Source organism: Sorex fumeus, unplaced genomic scaffold (assembly GCF_029834395.1).
Source record: "Sorex fumeus unplaced genomic scaffold, SorFum_2.1 ptg000098l, whole genome shotgun sequence".
Classification (NCBI taxonomy): Eukaryota; Metazoa; Chordata; class Mammalia; order Eulipotyphla; family Soricidae; genus Sorex; species Sorex fumeus.
In genome coordinates, this window is record NW_026606155.1 from 28,468,632 (window position 1) to 28,485,579 (window position 16,948).

Here is a 16,948-nt window from a genome sequence, read left to right on the forward strand (position 1 = left end):
AAAACTACTCTTAAGAACAAACAGCCTTATAAATGCTGAAATAGTGTCTTGGTACTTTCACAGGGATATTTGCTCTATTTAATGAAATAATATAGGAGTGACCCACTCTTTGTACCCAAAATTGCATGTACTAGAAAATCCTAGACAAACTGGAATTTAAAAAGTTGGGTCACTCTAGATGTTTCCTAAAGTGGGTAAAACAGTCTATGGAGGTGGTGGTGGTGGAAAAATCTCATTAAAGCAAGAGAACTTATACTAGCATAGGCTTGTGAATGATGAATGATGAAGACTGTGATGTTCCTAGATTAATGGAAAATGGTCTAGAATGAAGAAAGGAATACTTGGATAGATATGGTAGAACATGGTTTTGTAAAGTCCTTATGCTCAAGAATTTGTTCTTCATCTAACAGGAAAAGGAGGAGGGTGTCTGAGAGTCTGAAATTAGTCAGGTTTCTTACAGTCAACTGGAAAGACCAATGAACCAGTACTTATGACTGAACAGTTCTAAAAGCTGGCAAGAATAGATGGGAAAAAAAATCAAATGTTTTGTCCTTCAGATTTGAGAGTGGCTGTAAAGATCTGCTAGCATGAATAAATGAGAACTTCTACTTCCCCCAATTCTGGGCAGCAGGGCTTATGGAGGCAGAAAAGCAAGGAATAGCTGAAAGAGACTACAGAGATAATGAACAATGAATTGCACTTGCACTTCCCTTCAAATGATGAGGGCAGATCAAGGTAACAATTCAAGACTATTTTTTCAGCTACATGATTATTTTCTGAGAATTTCTTATTTTGTGAGGTAGCTGGCTACTTTAATTTTCCCCTGTAGATATCCAACATGGGTACAAAAGAAAGGATGCAATCCTAAATTCCAATTTCTAGTTTCTGCTTTTAGTTCTTACTGAGGTCTAGATTTGCTCTTAGGTTCTAGAAGATAACCTTTATGTGGTTATCTACATATTCCCATAAATTCTTCCTTTAGCTGGATTCAGCAAGCTTTTGTTAACTTAAAAGCACATTATATTTCAATGATAGAGAATATTTTCTTCCTAATTTCTTATGAAGGTTGTTCATGTCCATTTACCTTAATGTAATAGTGAGAAGAGGAGGAAGAAAGATAAGGAGGAAGTGGAAGGAAAAGAAAAAAAGATTGATACTGATGGAATAATTTATCTCCCATCCAAATACTAATCCGGTCAAGCCCTGCTAGCTTCTGAGATCAGGCAAGATCAGGTGTGTTCAAGGTGGTATGGCCGTAGATGTAAGATGACATAATTTGTAAATATGTTATAAAATCTTCTTTTCCCCTTTCCCCCTCCCTTCCCATTCCTTCCTTCTTCCTTTAAATTATTATTATTATTTTTTGGATATGAACTTGAGAGTGCCAAATCCTAACTACTAGACCACCAGAGAGTGTTGGATATGAACTTGAAACTCATACATACAATAACTGTACCCTACAACTGAGTGCAGATCTTGTTTGAGTTTTTTTGTGTGGCGGGGGGAGCCACTTATAGTGCTGCTCAGGCACTATGATTCTTGGCTCTGTGTTCAGGGGTCATTTTTTTGTAGTGGTTGGGGAACATATGTGGCACTGGGGATTTGAAACAGGGTTGTTCAAGGAATGAATGTGACCTATACTATCTTTCTAGGCTCATGTGGTTCTCTGACTTAGGGTGGAGTGTAACTTTGGTGGCATTTCATTATGCTTCTTAGTTGGCTATGACTAAAAGCCTGAAAGATGGAGCTAGGACTCTGAACCTGTCACTTGTGGCACCACTTTATTCTGTGAAGCCAACACTGTGGCCTTGCTGGGAAATATCTTAGGAATGACTTGCTTCTAGTCAGTGACAAGTGTGGGTCATGGCTTTTGTTGAGTTCAAGAAATCCCAAGACTCTTAAGTGTTCTGAGTTCCAGTACAAAATGGAATTCTGTGATAGCCTAAATGCTCAGCACTTCAAAGAAAATCTGTTGAACAGAAAGGGCTGTGTCAACTCAAGTGGTAATTCCATCAGGAAAATATAGAATGCTAGTAGGCATGTTTTGCCATGAGAATGGCAGTCCACCATTCAGACTTGATAAACCCTGAGTCTGCTTTTGATTTAATGTCTTAGTGAAACTGACGTTCTTTAAGTCCTTTATGTTCGGCTTCCTCCTGCCCTAGCTTAGTGTTTTCTGAACTGGCTAGCTGAACTTGCCCATCTCTTTACTTTTTCCATTTCTGCTTCTGCTGTCAACCCAACCTGGGGAATCCTCCTTAGTTGGGTCTCCTTAAGGTGAATGGCTTTTTCTCTGGTGAATTATTCTCCATGTGACTCCTTGTAGGGAATCGTGCGCTCTCTTTATTTATTTATCTTATTATTATTATTTTGCTTTTTTGGGGGTCACACCCGGAGATGCACAGGAGTTACTCCTGGTTCACGCACTCAGGAATTACTCCTGGTGTTGCTCAGGGGATGATATGGGATGCTGGGAATCGAACCTAGGTTGGCTGCGTGCAAGGCAAACGCCCTACCCGCTGTGCAATTGCTCCAGCCCCTATTTATTTTTTTTTAAATGTGCTCTTTGTGTGATAACACAGGAGTTTTTGTAGAACTGCTTTTTTATTTTTTTCTAGTTCCCTCTCTTTTTTCCTTTTAGCTTTTAATTGAATCAGTGAGATACACAGTTACAAAGTTGTTCATGATTGGGTTTCAGTCATACAATGTTCCAATATCTCTTCTTCACCAGTGTAGTTTCCCCACTAATGTCCCCAGTTTCCCTCCTCTGCCTTGCGGCCTGCCCCCCCCCCCCCCCAACCCTCTCTCCCTTGTGCATTAAGGTTTGCAATAAAGTTACTAAAAGGTTATCAGGTAGACCTGCTCCTTTTTCTGCCATCCGGCCTTCCCTCCCTTCCCTTCCTCTTTCCCATACTGGCTCCATGCTTTGAGGTTCAGTTGCTCTCTCTGGTGCTTCAGGAACCTAGCTGTACCAGATCAAACAAACCTAGGCCCCCATCATGAATATGTGCTCCAGCATTGTGGGCTTTCTCTTAGTGCTGGCTCATGCTTTTCAATTTACAAATTTGTATCTACCTTAAGTTACTATAATTCTGATTCTTGCATTCATTTTTTTTTTTTTGCTGTTGCTGCACCATGAAGTCTACCCTGAAATTCAAAACCAAGATAGAGTCTTTATCCAAATTTAGATATTATAGATTTTAGAGTAATCAGAATGCAATCTCAGTTTTATTTTAAAATATTTAATATAAACACACAGATGGACAACAGCTGCTAATTAGTTTCCTGTTTCATCTGTTATACCAACTGTGAGCTGTATCATTTTAAGATGAGTGACGATGACAGTGGGAGAGTGAGAAAAATTCCTATGATTTGGAGGTTAAAAAATAGTATCAGTTGATCTTACCATGATAAGAAAATAATTCAGTTACTACACTACTGATTTTTTCAGAGGTCAATACATTCTTTAACTACTGATACTCTTTATGTGTCTATTTTATGTATGGAATCAATCTACTTACTTATCAGTCCTTTTTCAGTCCTACCTACTAGGTGTCTGAGCTCAAAGGAATCAAAGAAGAAAGCATAGTTCATGACTTTAAATTTATAAGTTACTACAGGAAATGTGACCAAAATTTAGAGAAATCAGTGAAAAAAGTAACAAAATTAATAATCACTTATGTTCCCCAAGCACCGGTAGGATTCCTTATACCTGAGCAGTGGCCAGAAGTGATTCTGGAACACTGCTGGCTATAAGCTAAGATCAAACCTCAAACCCCCAAAACAAGCAAATAAACAAAAACACCACAAAATAAAAATATATGAATAGTATATAAATGGTGACTAGAACAGAATAATCAAAATTGACTTGGGATAATTAGGAAAAGCTTTTTGGGGATCAGGCAAGAAAACTATCTTTATTTTACTTATTTCTGAGTCACACTCAAGTGGTATTAGGGGGCTGCTCGTGGCTCTGTGCTTGAGGGTTGCTCCTGGGGTGCTTGTGGGACCAAATGGTGCTGGAGACTGAACTCAGATTTCCCCAATGTAAAACATGTGCTCAGTCCTTTGAAAATTATTTTTTTAAAGTATAGTAATACCTAAAGGTTTAGAATAACTGTTAATAGCTACTTGTTAGAAAGGTAAACAAGATAGTTATTAAAAAAATGTGTTATGGAGTGTCAGAAAATCCCTTCCTCCTGCCATCTCTCCCTCCTTTTTTTCCTTCCTCTTTTTTTTAAATCCCCTCTTGGTGGGGCTACGCCTGGCTGGTGTTCGTGTCTTATTCCTGGCTCTGTGTTTAGGGATCACTCCTGGCATGGCTAGGGGACCATATGTGGTGCAGAGATCAGACCCGGGTAAGCCGTATGCAAGGCAAGCACCCTACCCGCTATATAACTGGTCTGGCCTCACATTTCTTTAATTCAACAAAGTTGTGAAAATAAAAATACTTTTAGTTAAGCAACAGAAAATAAGAAAACTCTACTGATAAATCATCAAAAAATAAACTGTAACTCAAAAATCAAAACTGCATTGAACAGAAAGGGTTGTTTATTCTATATAGGGAAGCAGTAAGTTTATAAATACCACAACCAATGAAATTCAGATCTAAATTCCCTGCAGAATTTAGAAAATTAGAAATTCTTACTTCAAGAACATAAAGGAAACACTAGGAAGTAAACGTATGTTTGCTTTACAAATTGGAAGATGTAAGGCACAGGGTTTTGTTCAAATCATCACTGTACTGTTATGTCTATCTTGATGATTCTTGCTAAATGTGCCAGTTTTATAAGAATCCAATTTGGTATCTCAGTGTTTATTCCCCTTCTGTTTCATGCTTTTAAAATGAAGAGGCAGCTTCACAAATTGGCAGAAGCAGGAGCAGAAAATTCATATCCAAAACATCAATGTATGACAGAGCCACGCAAGCCCAGTCTGATGAATGGGGGAGGCATCTGTGACAGTAATTTTCTAGAAGGCAGAACCCATTTCTTAGTTGTGGGAATTGCCTTCCATCAGCCCTTGAAAGGCTGGAGGGTTAAAGTCATCAGTCTGGAAGTTAGATTACCAATCTGTTTGAAAACTGATGTAGAAATATAAATAGTTCAATAGTTAAAATAAGATTTAAGAATATCATAGATTTAACTGCTGCTGATCTTTAGTTAAAAGAACTATCCCTCTGCAAGGTCCTTGCCAGGCAAGAGAGAGAGAGAGTACAGGGTTAAGGAGTATTCCTTGTATGTGGCTGAACCGATTCCATTTCAGCATCATACGGTTTCCCCGAGAATTGCTAGTTGCAGCTTAGGAGACTCCTGAGAAACACTAGGCATGGCTCTGGAGGATCCCAAATTGTTGGGGTGTCCTATGTATCCCCAGCACCATAGCCCTGAGCAGCACTGCATCCTTGGGTCGATGTATTGAACTGCCATTCTGGTTGGCTAAGAATCACTGGGAGAAACCTCTTGAGCACAAGATGGCATGTACAAAACAAACAAAGAAACAAACAAAAACTATCCCCAGGTGAGTGAATTTTCTATGCATTTGGGTTTTGTTTCCTCAGTGTGCTAGGGAGCCGAGGTTATATTCTCCTAGTTATATTCTCCCATTGATTGGGTGCTCAGAACTGGAGATGATCCAAGGTCATCAGGGCCATACCTGGTAGTACTCAGGGGGCCACGTGGAAATGGGGATCCAACTCACGGCCTCATGTATGTAAGGCATTCTGCTTTGCAATGATTAGAATCTGCTGGACTGTTGAACTTTCTCAGTGCCATGGAGAGGGAGGGTGGTTTATTAAAATATGAAAGGGCTATTGAGTGTAGGAGATGTACTCATTCTAAGTGCTGTGGACACAGGGCTACCAAGACACAACTTGCCCAAGTTAATAGCCTTGTGTTCACAGCACTTAGAATGAGTAGATATCCTACATGTATTTTTCACCATAGGAGTTTGGGCCACACTGAGCAGTGCTAAGTGGCCATTCCTGGTTCTGTGCTCAGACATGACTCCCAGAAATGCTCCGGGGAACATAGGCAATACCAGAGTTCAAACCATGGTTTGCAGGTATGGCAAGTACCCTTAAGTCCTGTACTATCTTCACCACCCCACTTTAGTCCTAGTGTTAAGTTTTTAAAACTGAATCACTATGAATTACAAAATTACAAAGTTAATCATGACTAACTTTCAGGCTTACAGTGTTTCAACAGCAGTACTTTTACCAGTGTCCACTTCCCTCCATCAAAGTCCCCAGTTTTCCTCCATGGCAGGCACTTTTTTCTTTTCCCTTTTTAGGCACTGTGGTTTATAATACTGTTACCTCCATTCAGCACCTAGTCCTCTGTTACTGTCATAGCTGTCTGTCCCTTCCATCTTTGCCCATCTCCCACCACTATCCCCCTCCCACCACCCACAGTGGCAAGCTTTCTACTAAGGATCATTTCTCCTACTCTTTGTATCTACTCCCTTTGGGCATTAGTTATTTGCATATGAGTGAGATCTTTCTGTGTCTGTCCCTCTCCCTCTACCTCATTCACTCAGCTCTTACTCTCCAGATTCATCCATCTATCAGCAAATATCAGGGCTCCATCTTTTCCTATGGTGGAGTAGTAATTCATTGCATATGTGTACCATAATTTCTTTACTTAGTCATCTGTTCTTGGGCATTAGGGTTATTTCCAGATTTTGACTACCGTGACTAGTGCTACAATAAACACAGGAGTGCAGGTGTCTTTTTTGAATAGATATATTCGGGCTAGGTCATATAGGAGCTTGATTCCTTATTTTTAAATGTGTCCATTTTTTTTGATGAGTGTCCATATTATTTATTTTCCTAAAAGGCTGGATGAGTTGACATTCTCAAGAGTAGTGAATGAGGGGACTGGAGTGATAGAACAGCTGGTAGGGTGTTTGCCTTGCACGCGGCCGACCTGGGTTTGATTCCCAGCATCCCATATGGTCTCCTGAGCACCACCAGGAGTGATTCCTGAGTGCAGAGCCAGGAGTAACCCCTGTGCAATGCCCGAGTATGACCCAAAAAAGCAAAAAAAAAAAAAAAAAGAGTAGTGAATGAGGGTTCCCTTTTCTCCATATCCATATCAACATTAGCTGTTTTTTTTTCCACTGTGCCAGTATCACTGATATGTGATGATACTTCACTGTTGTTTTGTTTTGTATTTCCCTGATGATAAGTGATATACAGTATTTTTTATATACCTTTAGGGAATTTGTATGTCTTTCTTGGAGAAGTTTTTGTTTGTTTCTCCTCCATACCATTTTTTTTAATGGGATGAATGTTTTATTCTTGTAAAGTTTTACCAGTACTTTATATATCTTGAATATTAACATTTTATCAGATGAGGGTAGGCGAAAGTTGTCTTTTTAAAGAAAAATACTAAGAAACTCAATAGTAATGTGTTACACACAAAGTGAGAAAATGTACTTTAATATGCATGTAATGTTTCTAAGTATTTAAAAAATATAGCTACCAAAATAATTTAAAAAGATACATTCACACCTATGTTCACTGGGGTTTTAGTATAACAGCCAGGATATGAAAACAACCAAAATGTGAAACAACAGATGAATGGATACAGCTATAGGAAAGAGGAGGGGAAAGAGATCAGTGAAGAATGGTGGGGATCTTGAAACACTGGTGGAGATATTGATGTAGTAGCTCTGTAACTGTGAAACAACCCTAATAGTTATGTACACTATGATACCTCAACAAAAAATAAAAAATTAAGAAAGAAAAATTAAGAAAAAAATAAAATAAGAAATAAACTAATAAGTAGTTGTGAAATACATATACATATTCCATATATACACATTGAATAATACCATGCAACTATAAAAAAAATGAAAACATGCAGTTCACTGCATTGTGGATGGAGCTGGAGGGTATCTGTTAAGTGAAATAAATCAGAGGGAGAAGGACAAATACTAATGAGTCCACTCACCTGTAAAACATAGAGACAAATGAGGGAATAAACAGTATTGAACAATGACAAGCTCCTGTCTTTATATTATAGAACAGATTCACAAATATGGGGGACTGGTTGGGAGAGAATGAAGACCAGACTATAGGTGACATAGGAACAATGGTAGAGGGTCTTGAACACTTTGGTGATGGTGGGGTGCGATAACTATATATCAATATCATAAACTTCAACATTATAAATATCTTACCTAAACTACAATTAAAAAGCATATGTATATATGTACATATATACATAGACATATATAAAGTACATATGCATATAAACAGAGAGGGAGCAAATCAAAAGATAATAGAAATCTGAAGCACCCCTCCTATAATCTTACTGTGCCAACTTTTTAAATAAAAAGACAAAATTCAGTTCACTTCAATCCAAATTAGTTGCAAAATTTTATTCCTTCACTTTAATGTTGATTGTTGGCATCACTAAGAGCTGAGGAGCTGGGTAGTACACTGGTTAAGGCATCTGCCATGTATGCAGCCAACTTTGGTTCCATCCCCAGTATTCTGGCACTATATGGTTCCCAAAGCACTTCTGGCAGTACCCTCTGAAAAGAGAGCCCAAATAGCCCCCAAGTACTGTCAGTGATAGGTAAAGATGGTACTAGGTACACTGCAATGACTTCATAAGCATGGGCTTGAAGTTGGCTGGTTGCTTAACAATACACATATTTATAATTATTCAAGTAATTAGAAATGGAGAAGATTTTAAAAGAAAGTTAGTCTAATAAACTATATTCCAATGTCCTCAAAGAAGAATATATCTGGATCAAAGAACTTAAGTTTAAAAAGCGAGATGATGAACCAGAGACACAGTTCAAAAGACTGACTGCATATTTTGTGGGATACCTGGGTTTAATCCCTGGCACTACATACAACCCGAGGCACTGAGCTGGGATTAGCCCCTGAGCACATCTGGTATTGCCCAAGTCCCATTCCTACTGAAAGGGGAGATGATAAAGAAGATGCAATCTTGCAGATTACTGGCAAGATGCTTTGTCCAAGGCTTTGGACCATGCTATGTCTAGTTGAAGCCTAAACTGGGATTTATTATGTATCAGAGCATATAGTGAAAAGGTACGATATTTGAGTACTGGGAGAGCACTCATCTGAAACAAAACAGGATTCAGACGTAATGAGCTTTACTTAGTAACAAGGTGGTACTGAAAGAAAGTGGTAATTTTGGGCAACAGATACATCCTTGCACTCATCACTCAAAAAAATTTTTTTAATCCATGTTTATAACAAGCTGATGTCTCAGGTACTATGAAAAGCAGGAACATTCCCTGAGAACTGGAAATACAGCCTGGGAAAAGATGGTTAAGTAGAAGTACTGATTGACAGTGGGATGCTCAGAAAGAACACACTTGCTTTTGATTACATGTCAGACATAGTTGGAGATTTAAAAACATTGGTATACTGAATTAATTTATTAAATGGAATAATGTGCTCTTACAGAAGGGTAATTATAGCCAACACACCTACCTTCCTTTGTAATATTTACAAGTGGAAAATATTTGCTAAATATTTTGGAAAAACTTATTTAAGTATGCAATCTCAATATGAAAGTCTCAAACATAATTGCACCTAAATGTATGAAAGAATCAGTTAGTAGTAATTTTGATATTCCATTATTCTTTCATCCATATTTTCCCTGTCTTTCTTGAAATGAGCGAAAGTGTGAATAAAATAACACATTCACCATTAGCTTTATTGAGATAAAGCCAATATTATTAAATAGATCCCTATAACTTTAACATATCTATACGAGAGCAACAATATTTCTCTTGTCATGATAGGCATTCCAGGAAAATGCCTATCCCTAAAGGACTTAAACACCTGCATAATTATTTGTCTTCTAAATAATGATATAAGTGAAAATTATGGAATTAAACTACTCTTTGGTGAAAATCATACCTAGCTTCTAGAATTCACATTTATGCAATAATATCTCCCAAATAAAATTCAATACTTACTTGTCTCCCACAATTCCCAAGTTGATTGTAGGGTATCCATGTTCCTGAATTGTTGCTAACAGGGTTGAACGATTGCTGTCTCGAATCTTTCCTGGTAAGAGGTCATCTTCAGGATTTAGAAGCTATAAAGCCAAAACAAAACAATAAACCAAACCCACAAATTACTCTCTTAGATAATGATTCCTATTGTTAATGAAACCAGAACACAGTTTATTGAGCTCATTAATAGTACATGGCAAGGAGAAGATATACGCTCACAGGGTCTTTGAATAAATACTGAAAACCAAGGAAGATGAGACAAACATTACGCTATGATTTTGAAAAACTGTAGAAATTTAAATGGTGACTAAGTAAACACTAGTTTTGGCTACAATTTTATAACAACGCTCTGCCCTTCCCAGAAGTTGGTTACTGGGGCAAAATAAAGATCTGAGGAGAATGATAGTTTACATTTTATTTTAAGCTTTTTGATCCCATTCAGAGAGATACCTTTTTAAACTAACAGATTTAAACAAGTAATACTTAATTACATACATTACAATTCTAATTCTCTGAACTGAATCACCCTTTAGAGATTTAACATTTATTATTATATGTCTATTATATGTTTGAGGCTCCTTGTGTTCCTAGAATGAGCAGACGCTATTGGGCTACATTAGCACGAGACAGGGACGAATGGAGACATTACTGGCACCCGTTCGAGTGGATCGATGAGTAACGGATGTCAAGTGATCAAGTGATTATATGTCTAGATAAGAAACTATTCTATTCTCCAATGAGACAAGTCTTACTTGGAATTCAGGCCACGTTGAAATTCAAGTCACCCAAACACACTATTCCTTAATTTTATCACCAATAGTATATAGCAGTAATACCTTGAAAGGTAGTTGTTAGGATTTGGATAATGAGCAGTTAATATAGATGAATATACAATAAATGTGATTATTATCCTCAAGATATATTATAATCTATTTTTCTCTAATTGCTTGTACGATGTTACTCCTATATGTTAACATTAAACTCATTATGTGCACACAGATTTAGATTTATTAGAGTAATAGAAGGAGGTCCTTAATGCACAGACACATACAACAATTTTAATTTACTCAATTTTAAGATGTACTTTTGAAAATATTACAAAAAGGAAAAAGCTTATCTGAAGTAATAAAAATATGATATATTATTTTTAAGAGTTAGAAGGCAAGCCTGAACATTTAGGATGTATTGGGTAGTTAAGATGGCCAATACTCAGAACCTCATATCTGTTTTCCTAATTAAGAAACTCTAGTTCCTCTGTTTTTCTTGTGATTGTTTACTGATAGATTGTGGCCAAACCTCCTCTTTTGCTTTACTTTAGAAATGTAGTTCCTTCACAAAAAATTGTCTCTGTCTAATATGCTGGAGAAAAACTTAGTACCTGGGAGTATCTCCTTCAAATACTGCACTATCAGCTATTATGTGTCATCACAGTCCATTTTTATCCTTTATCACTGGTAGAGTTTGGAAAATTGTTATTATATAATGTACTAATAAGACTCAATTTATGATTTTAATAACAAAATGACTACAATCATTATAATTGTATAAAGGTCAATATTTATAGTTCCTTAAATCTATTTATCAGATAAATTGCTTCAGAAAAAAAATTATTTCACATATTTTTTTCCACAGAAGAGAGTTGACAGCAATTAAGATCTCCTTGTTATTGGGGCATTTTCTTTGCCATTCATATTCCTTTCTGATATTTTGCTTATCATGTTCCCAAAATAACAACTATGAAATATTAGATAACCAATTATTTGTATAAAGAAATAACAGCTAGTCATTTGACTTACAGAGTGGGACTTAAAGAGCATTTTCAGTATTTTTTCAAGGAAAAGATACAGAATTAAATGGAAAATTGGGAGGCAGAATAAATTAGACTTAATTCAAAAAATTTCCATTAAAACAGAGTTCTGCTTTCTATTACATTATACTCTCAGGTGGCTCTGAAAAGATCTCTCAAATTTATTACAGTAAAAGAGAAAAAATTGCAAAGTAAAACACACCTTTTCTGTTCAATATTACTCTCCTTTCTGCCACATATTAAATTTTAATTTTGTTTGTTATTGTCAATGATGCCATTATCTTTTCAGCTTTCAACCCTTTATTCTTACATTCTTCCCCTACCCTGTTGTCTACTATATTTCCAAAGGTCTTGATCATTAAGAACTTACTAATCCATCTCTCTTTTAGTTCTACATTTTCATCCAATCTTTTACTAAGCTTTTCTGTATCCTCTTATAATTTCAGTCACTGATCATGTCTTAATTTCTGCAATAGTCTTACAGTTACCTATACTGCCCATAAACTCTTTCCTTTTGAGAAATGAAACAGATCTAGCAACTTGCAAAACTGCATCATTACTAGAATAACATAAACTTTTCCAAATCATGACATAGTAACTCTATAGGATTTCAATGCAAGTTTGATTAGACCTATATATTTCAAAATAACACAATGGAAAAACTGAACCCATGGTAATGAACACAGAAAAATTGAGAAATCAGTATTATAAACCATTATAAACCATAAACTTGTCTGGGAAATTTTAGAAGAAATTATGAAGAATGTCCCCCTTATCTTGTCCTAAAGGAAAAAAAAAGAGCAGAAATCTTTACTTGCAGATATAAAAAAACTATGCATCCAGAAAACAGCCCAGAAAGAAATTTATTGATCCCTCTGGTATCCACCAGTCTGCACCTCACCCTTTTTCAAAATGTGTTTCATAGTTTTCTGTTCTCTTAATTCTATAAAAAAGAATTTCTTGTGACTGTGAAGGCAATATGTTTACTTTCAGAATATGACTTAACAATTTTCCAAGCTGTTGATGAAAAAAGCTTTGTCTACCAGTTCCCTTGTTTCTCCAATTGATTAATTGGCCCTGAAGTGACAGAAGCTCCACATGAACCGATGTTCCAAAGGGAAGACTTTCACCCATTCATCTATTTTACAAAATCTGAGCAGTATGTCTACATATTACTTATTTTAACCTTAACGTAATCCTAGCCACCCTATTACTGAACTCAGTACTCTAAATACTCTAAGTAAATCTCTGTCTTCTTTTTGTAGAGGTGATTCCCTCCCTGTCCCGCCTCTGCTCCTCTGCTCAGAAACTTTAATAACCTGGCTTTGTGTGATCAAAGCTTTCCTAGTAGTCTTTGTATTAGGACTTTGGTATTTATGGAGGTCTCACAAAGACCTGGATGTGATCCCTTGCCACCAAGGTTCTCAAAGTGGTTATTGCACACTTCAGAGAAATACTTTGGCCTCTTTGTTCAGGGACTTTGTCTTTGAGTACAAATGAAGCATTTATGTTAAAGTCTGATCCTTTTGGTTTGCTGAGCTCCCAAAGTTAGCTAGTATTTACTTCACTGTAAAATTAGTGTTCCCAGGATTTTTTGGTTTATTTGATCAGATTTGTATTAACTGCTGTTTTTGGTGAAAGTGTATTAAAGCACCGATTTAATATTAATCATCTTTTTTTGGAGGGCGAGGGGTTCCCAAGGGCTGTTCAGAAGGCCCAGGGGCCCCTCCTGCTGATTTGATATAAGGGCTTCAGGATGTGGTGCTGCTTGGGCCCTATGATGCTGTGGATCACTCCCATAAAGGGGGACCATGTAGTTCTAGGGCTTTAAGTGGGATTGGGGGCATGCAAGGCATGCGCCTTTACCCCTATTTTATCTCTCCTTTACTAATACTAACTATATTCTTTGTCAACTGGCCTAGTCTTTTTGTATATTTATAAGAACTTTTCTGTGTTTATGTTTGAGGAATTATTTTTTTTGAGGGGGAAAGATACAGTTTCTACCCCATACAGATGAGTTGTCAGAAGCCATTAAGGATGTTTAATAATATACAGGTGATTTTATTTTGGCCTTTAGCTGAAAAAAAAATCAATGGAGTCATTTAATAATAAGCATGTGCTATCTTTTGGCATAGCTCTGGTTTCTGTTTTTTTTTTCTAAAACGCATAATTCCATTATGGGATCTAAATTAAAGGGCCATTTTGGTGTATTTTTGACATACCACAATTTTTACTGAAAGCGCTTTAACAAAAAGAAATTCTGAATATTCAAGGATTAGCAATTTATTGTTATGCGAAACTTCAACATGAAATTTAAGTAATTTATTTTTAGAGTTCATTGTTAAGTTCTCTGAGATAATCTTATTTGTATAAAATTATTTCATTGTAAGAAATAATCTTAGTTGGGGCTGGAGCAATAGCTCAGTGGGTAGGGCGTTTGCCTTGCACGCGGCCTACCCGGGTTCGATTCCCAGCATCCCATATGGTCCCCTGAGCACCGCCAGGAGTAATTCCTGAGTGCATGAGACAGGAGTAACCCCTGTGCATTGCCTGTGACCCAAAAAGCAAAAAATAAAAAAAAAAAACTTAGTTTCTCCAGAAATTTAATTGTATGGTCTTGATGGAATTGTAATAGATCAAGACTGGGTGTGGTAACTCAGGTTTTATTTTAAACTTTTTTGGTTTGTTTTTTGGCCTTCAATTGTTCTAAGGGCTTACTCCAGGCTCTGTGCTTAGGGGTTTGGTGGACCGTACTGGTGTGCTGGAGATCAAACCTCGGTCGACTGCATACAAGGCAAGTGCTTATCTACTGTACTATCTCTTCAGCCCATTTTTAATTTTTTTATGCACTGAAATGAGTTCCTAAGACTTCTTTTTGCAAAAAGATGATTAGGTATTTGTAGTGGTCTATAACTTTCCATTTTCTGCAACATTTCCTTTATACATTTTAAATTTTCTTTTAACCTATTCTTTAAAATGTAGTTGACTAAGTTTAAAATATATATTATATATAAAAATGAAAAAATATAGTTTATTGATAAAAATACAATTGTGGATCATTAGCTATCCAGATGATCCAGATAAACAGATTTTACACAATAAAGGTGTTCATATAACATACTCCACGAGAGTATAAATTCTTGGGAATATGTTCATATTCTAAATATCTTTTAATTAAAATCTGGTGAAAAATGTTTTTATTTAGAATTAAGGTACTTGACTTGGTAACTAGATTATATGGTAAGAAGGAAAATAGAACATTGGGGGCTAGTTAACATATTTAAGGAGTTCATAAAAAATTTATATATTTTCCTCATATGTACTGTTCTATCATATTTCTCTATGACTTTCTTCTTACAACTGTATAGCATTCCATTGTGCATAAATACTAGTGTCTTTACTCACTAATCTGTTGTCTTGGTAATTGACTTGTTTCCAAATCTTGGCTACTATGAAATCATGTGGTTTATAAGAATGTGATTAGAGCAAGATGGTATCATGTGAGTGAAGTTGTTCAGAAGGAAAGGGAAAAAATACGGAATTATCGCTATCTTATGTGGAATATAAAGAAACACAGCAAGTGAATAACAGATGGCCACTGGCAACAGATTCTGACAGTACCAAGAGGGTGAATTTACCAAGAGGGTGGGGTGGGTGGGGAACTTGAGACATTAGTGGAGGGATGCTGATACTGTGGTAAAAGTGTGTGGCGTTGGAATGTTATATGACTAAAGTTTTGCAAATTTTTATTATAAATGATATGCCTAAATTAAATCAGAAAAAAATTGATACCTTCTTTTACTACAAATTTAATACCAACTATTACAAAACATGTGGTTTCTCTAGTGGTTTTTCTATGTGCTGTGGTGCCCCCCCACCCCCCCAAAAAAAAGATCCGTGCTTTCCAAACTGGGCGTTTTGGAGACCTGGAGGGAGCCAGAACCACAAAGGATGCAGTATTGGCCTTTGATGCAACTGGGAGTGCTTTTCTGTTTGTTTCATTAAAGACGGTACATTTCCAGGGAGTTCCTAGCTCTGTGTTCAGGAATCACAATAATTAAATTTTTCCTAAAAAGGAGGAGTTAGATCATTAAGTTTGGGAACCTCTACTGTAGACATAACATATTATTTATTTAGGCTTCTCTAGTATACTTTCTCTATCACTTAACTTTCCTTTATTACCAGTGCTATACAGATAGTATATAAAGGTAAAGGTAAAAAGGTAAAGGCCCTCCCATTGATCATCGATTTGCTCGAGCGGGCCCAGTAATGTCTCCATTGGAGACTTTGTTGTTACTGTGTCTGGCATATCGAATACTCTTGGTAGCTTGCTGGGCTCTCCGAGAGGGGCGGAGGAATCGAACTCGGGTTGACCATGTTGGCTGCGTGCAAGGCAAACGCCCTACCCGCTGTGCTATCGCTCCAGCCCAGGTAGTATATAAATGTATATAAAAATTTTTGCTAAGGATTCAGTTTCTAAGCTTAAAAAAAAGGATGAGAGAATCTCTTCTCAATTGTCTCTAATGAAAAATAGTAGGGAACAGATGAGGACTTTCAAAAGACTTGGTTTCTGTTCATATCTAGCAACGTCACCTTGTCATCTCATATTATCATCTTGATTCCAAATAAACTTGGGTCTGCATACCTAGTAATTAGCACACATTTGCTTCAAATTAGTATACCACAGAACATTTATCACTATTGTTATAATATTTCAGCAAGTAATTCGACAACACATAATATAAAAACATTGTAAAGGGGGCCAGAGAGATAGTATAGCTGGTACAGCACAGCACAGTGGGTAGGGAATTCCAGGCTTCATCCCTGGAATTAAATATGGTCCCTGGAGTCTGCTCGGAGTGATTCCTGAACACAGAGCCAGGAGTTATCCCTAAGCACTGCTGGGTGTGGCCCCTAATTAAAAAAAAAAAAAAAGAAAAACCAAACCAAAACCAAAAACATTGTAAAATGTTACAGTACAATGTATTACAAAATAGTAGCTTAAGGAAGTATCCTTGGCCTACCTATTCTATTTTTATGAGTTTAAGAAGATAATCTAATGTACAGATAAATTTGAATGTTCATCAGCATTATTTATTTTAATGATGAAAATGTTAATAAAATTTAACTATA

General features: G+C 36.6%; 1 protein-coding gene across 19 annotated transcripts in view; it reads right to left on the minus strand.

Annotated features, from left to right (window-relative positions):
* GPHN (gephyrin) overlaps positions 1–16,948 on the minus strand; it is a 475,981-nt gene that overhangs the window by 28,671 nt on the left and 430,362 nt on the right. For all 19 annotated transcript variants that reach the window (XM_056133389.1, XM_056133387.1, XM_056133400.1 and 16 more), the window contains one exon: positions 9,970–10,091. In XM_056133389.1, coding sequence (XP_055989364.1) covers positions 9,970–10,091 — 122 coding nt within the window. The remainder of the gene's footprint in view (positions 1–9,969; positions 10,092–16,948) is intronic.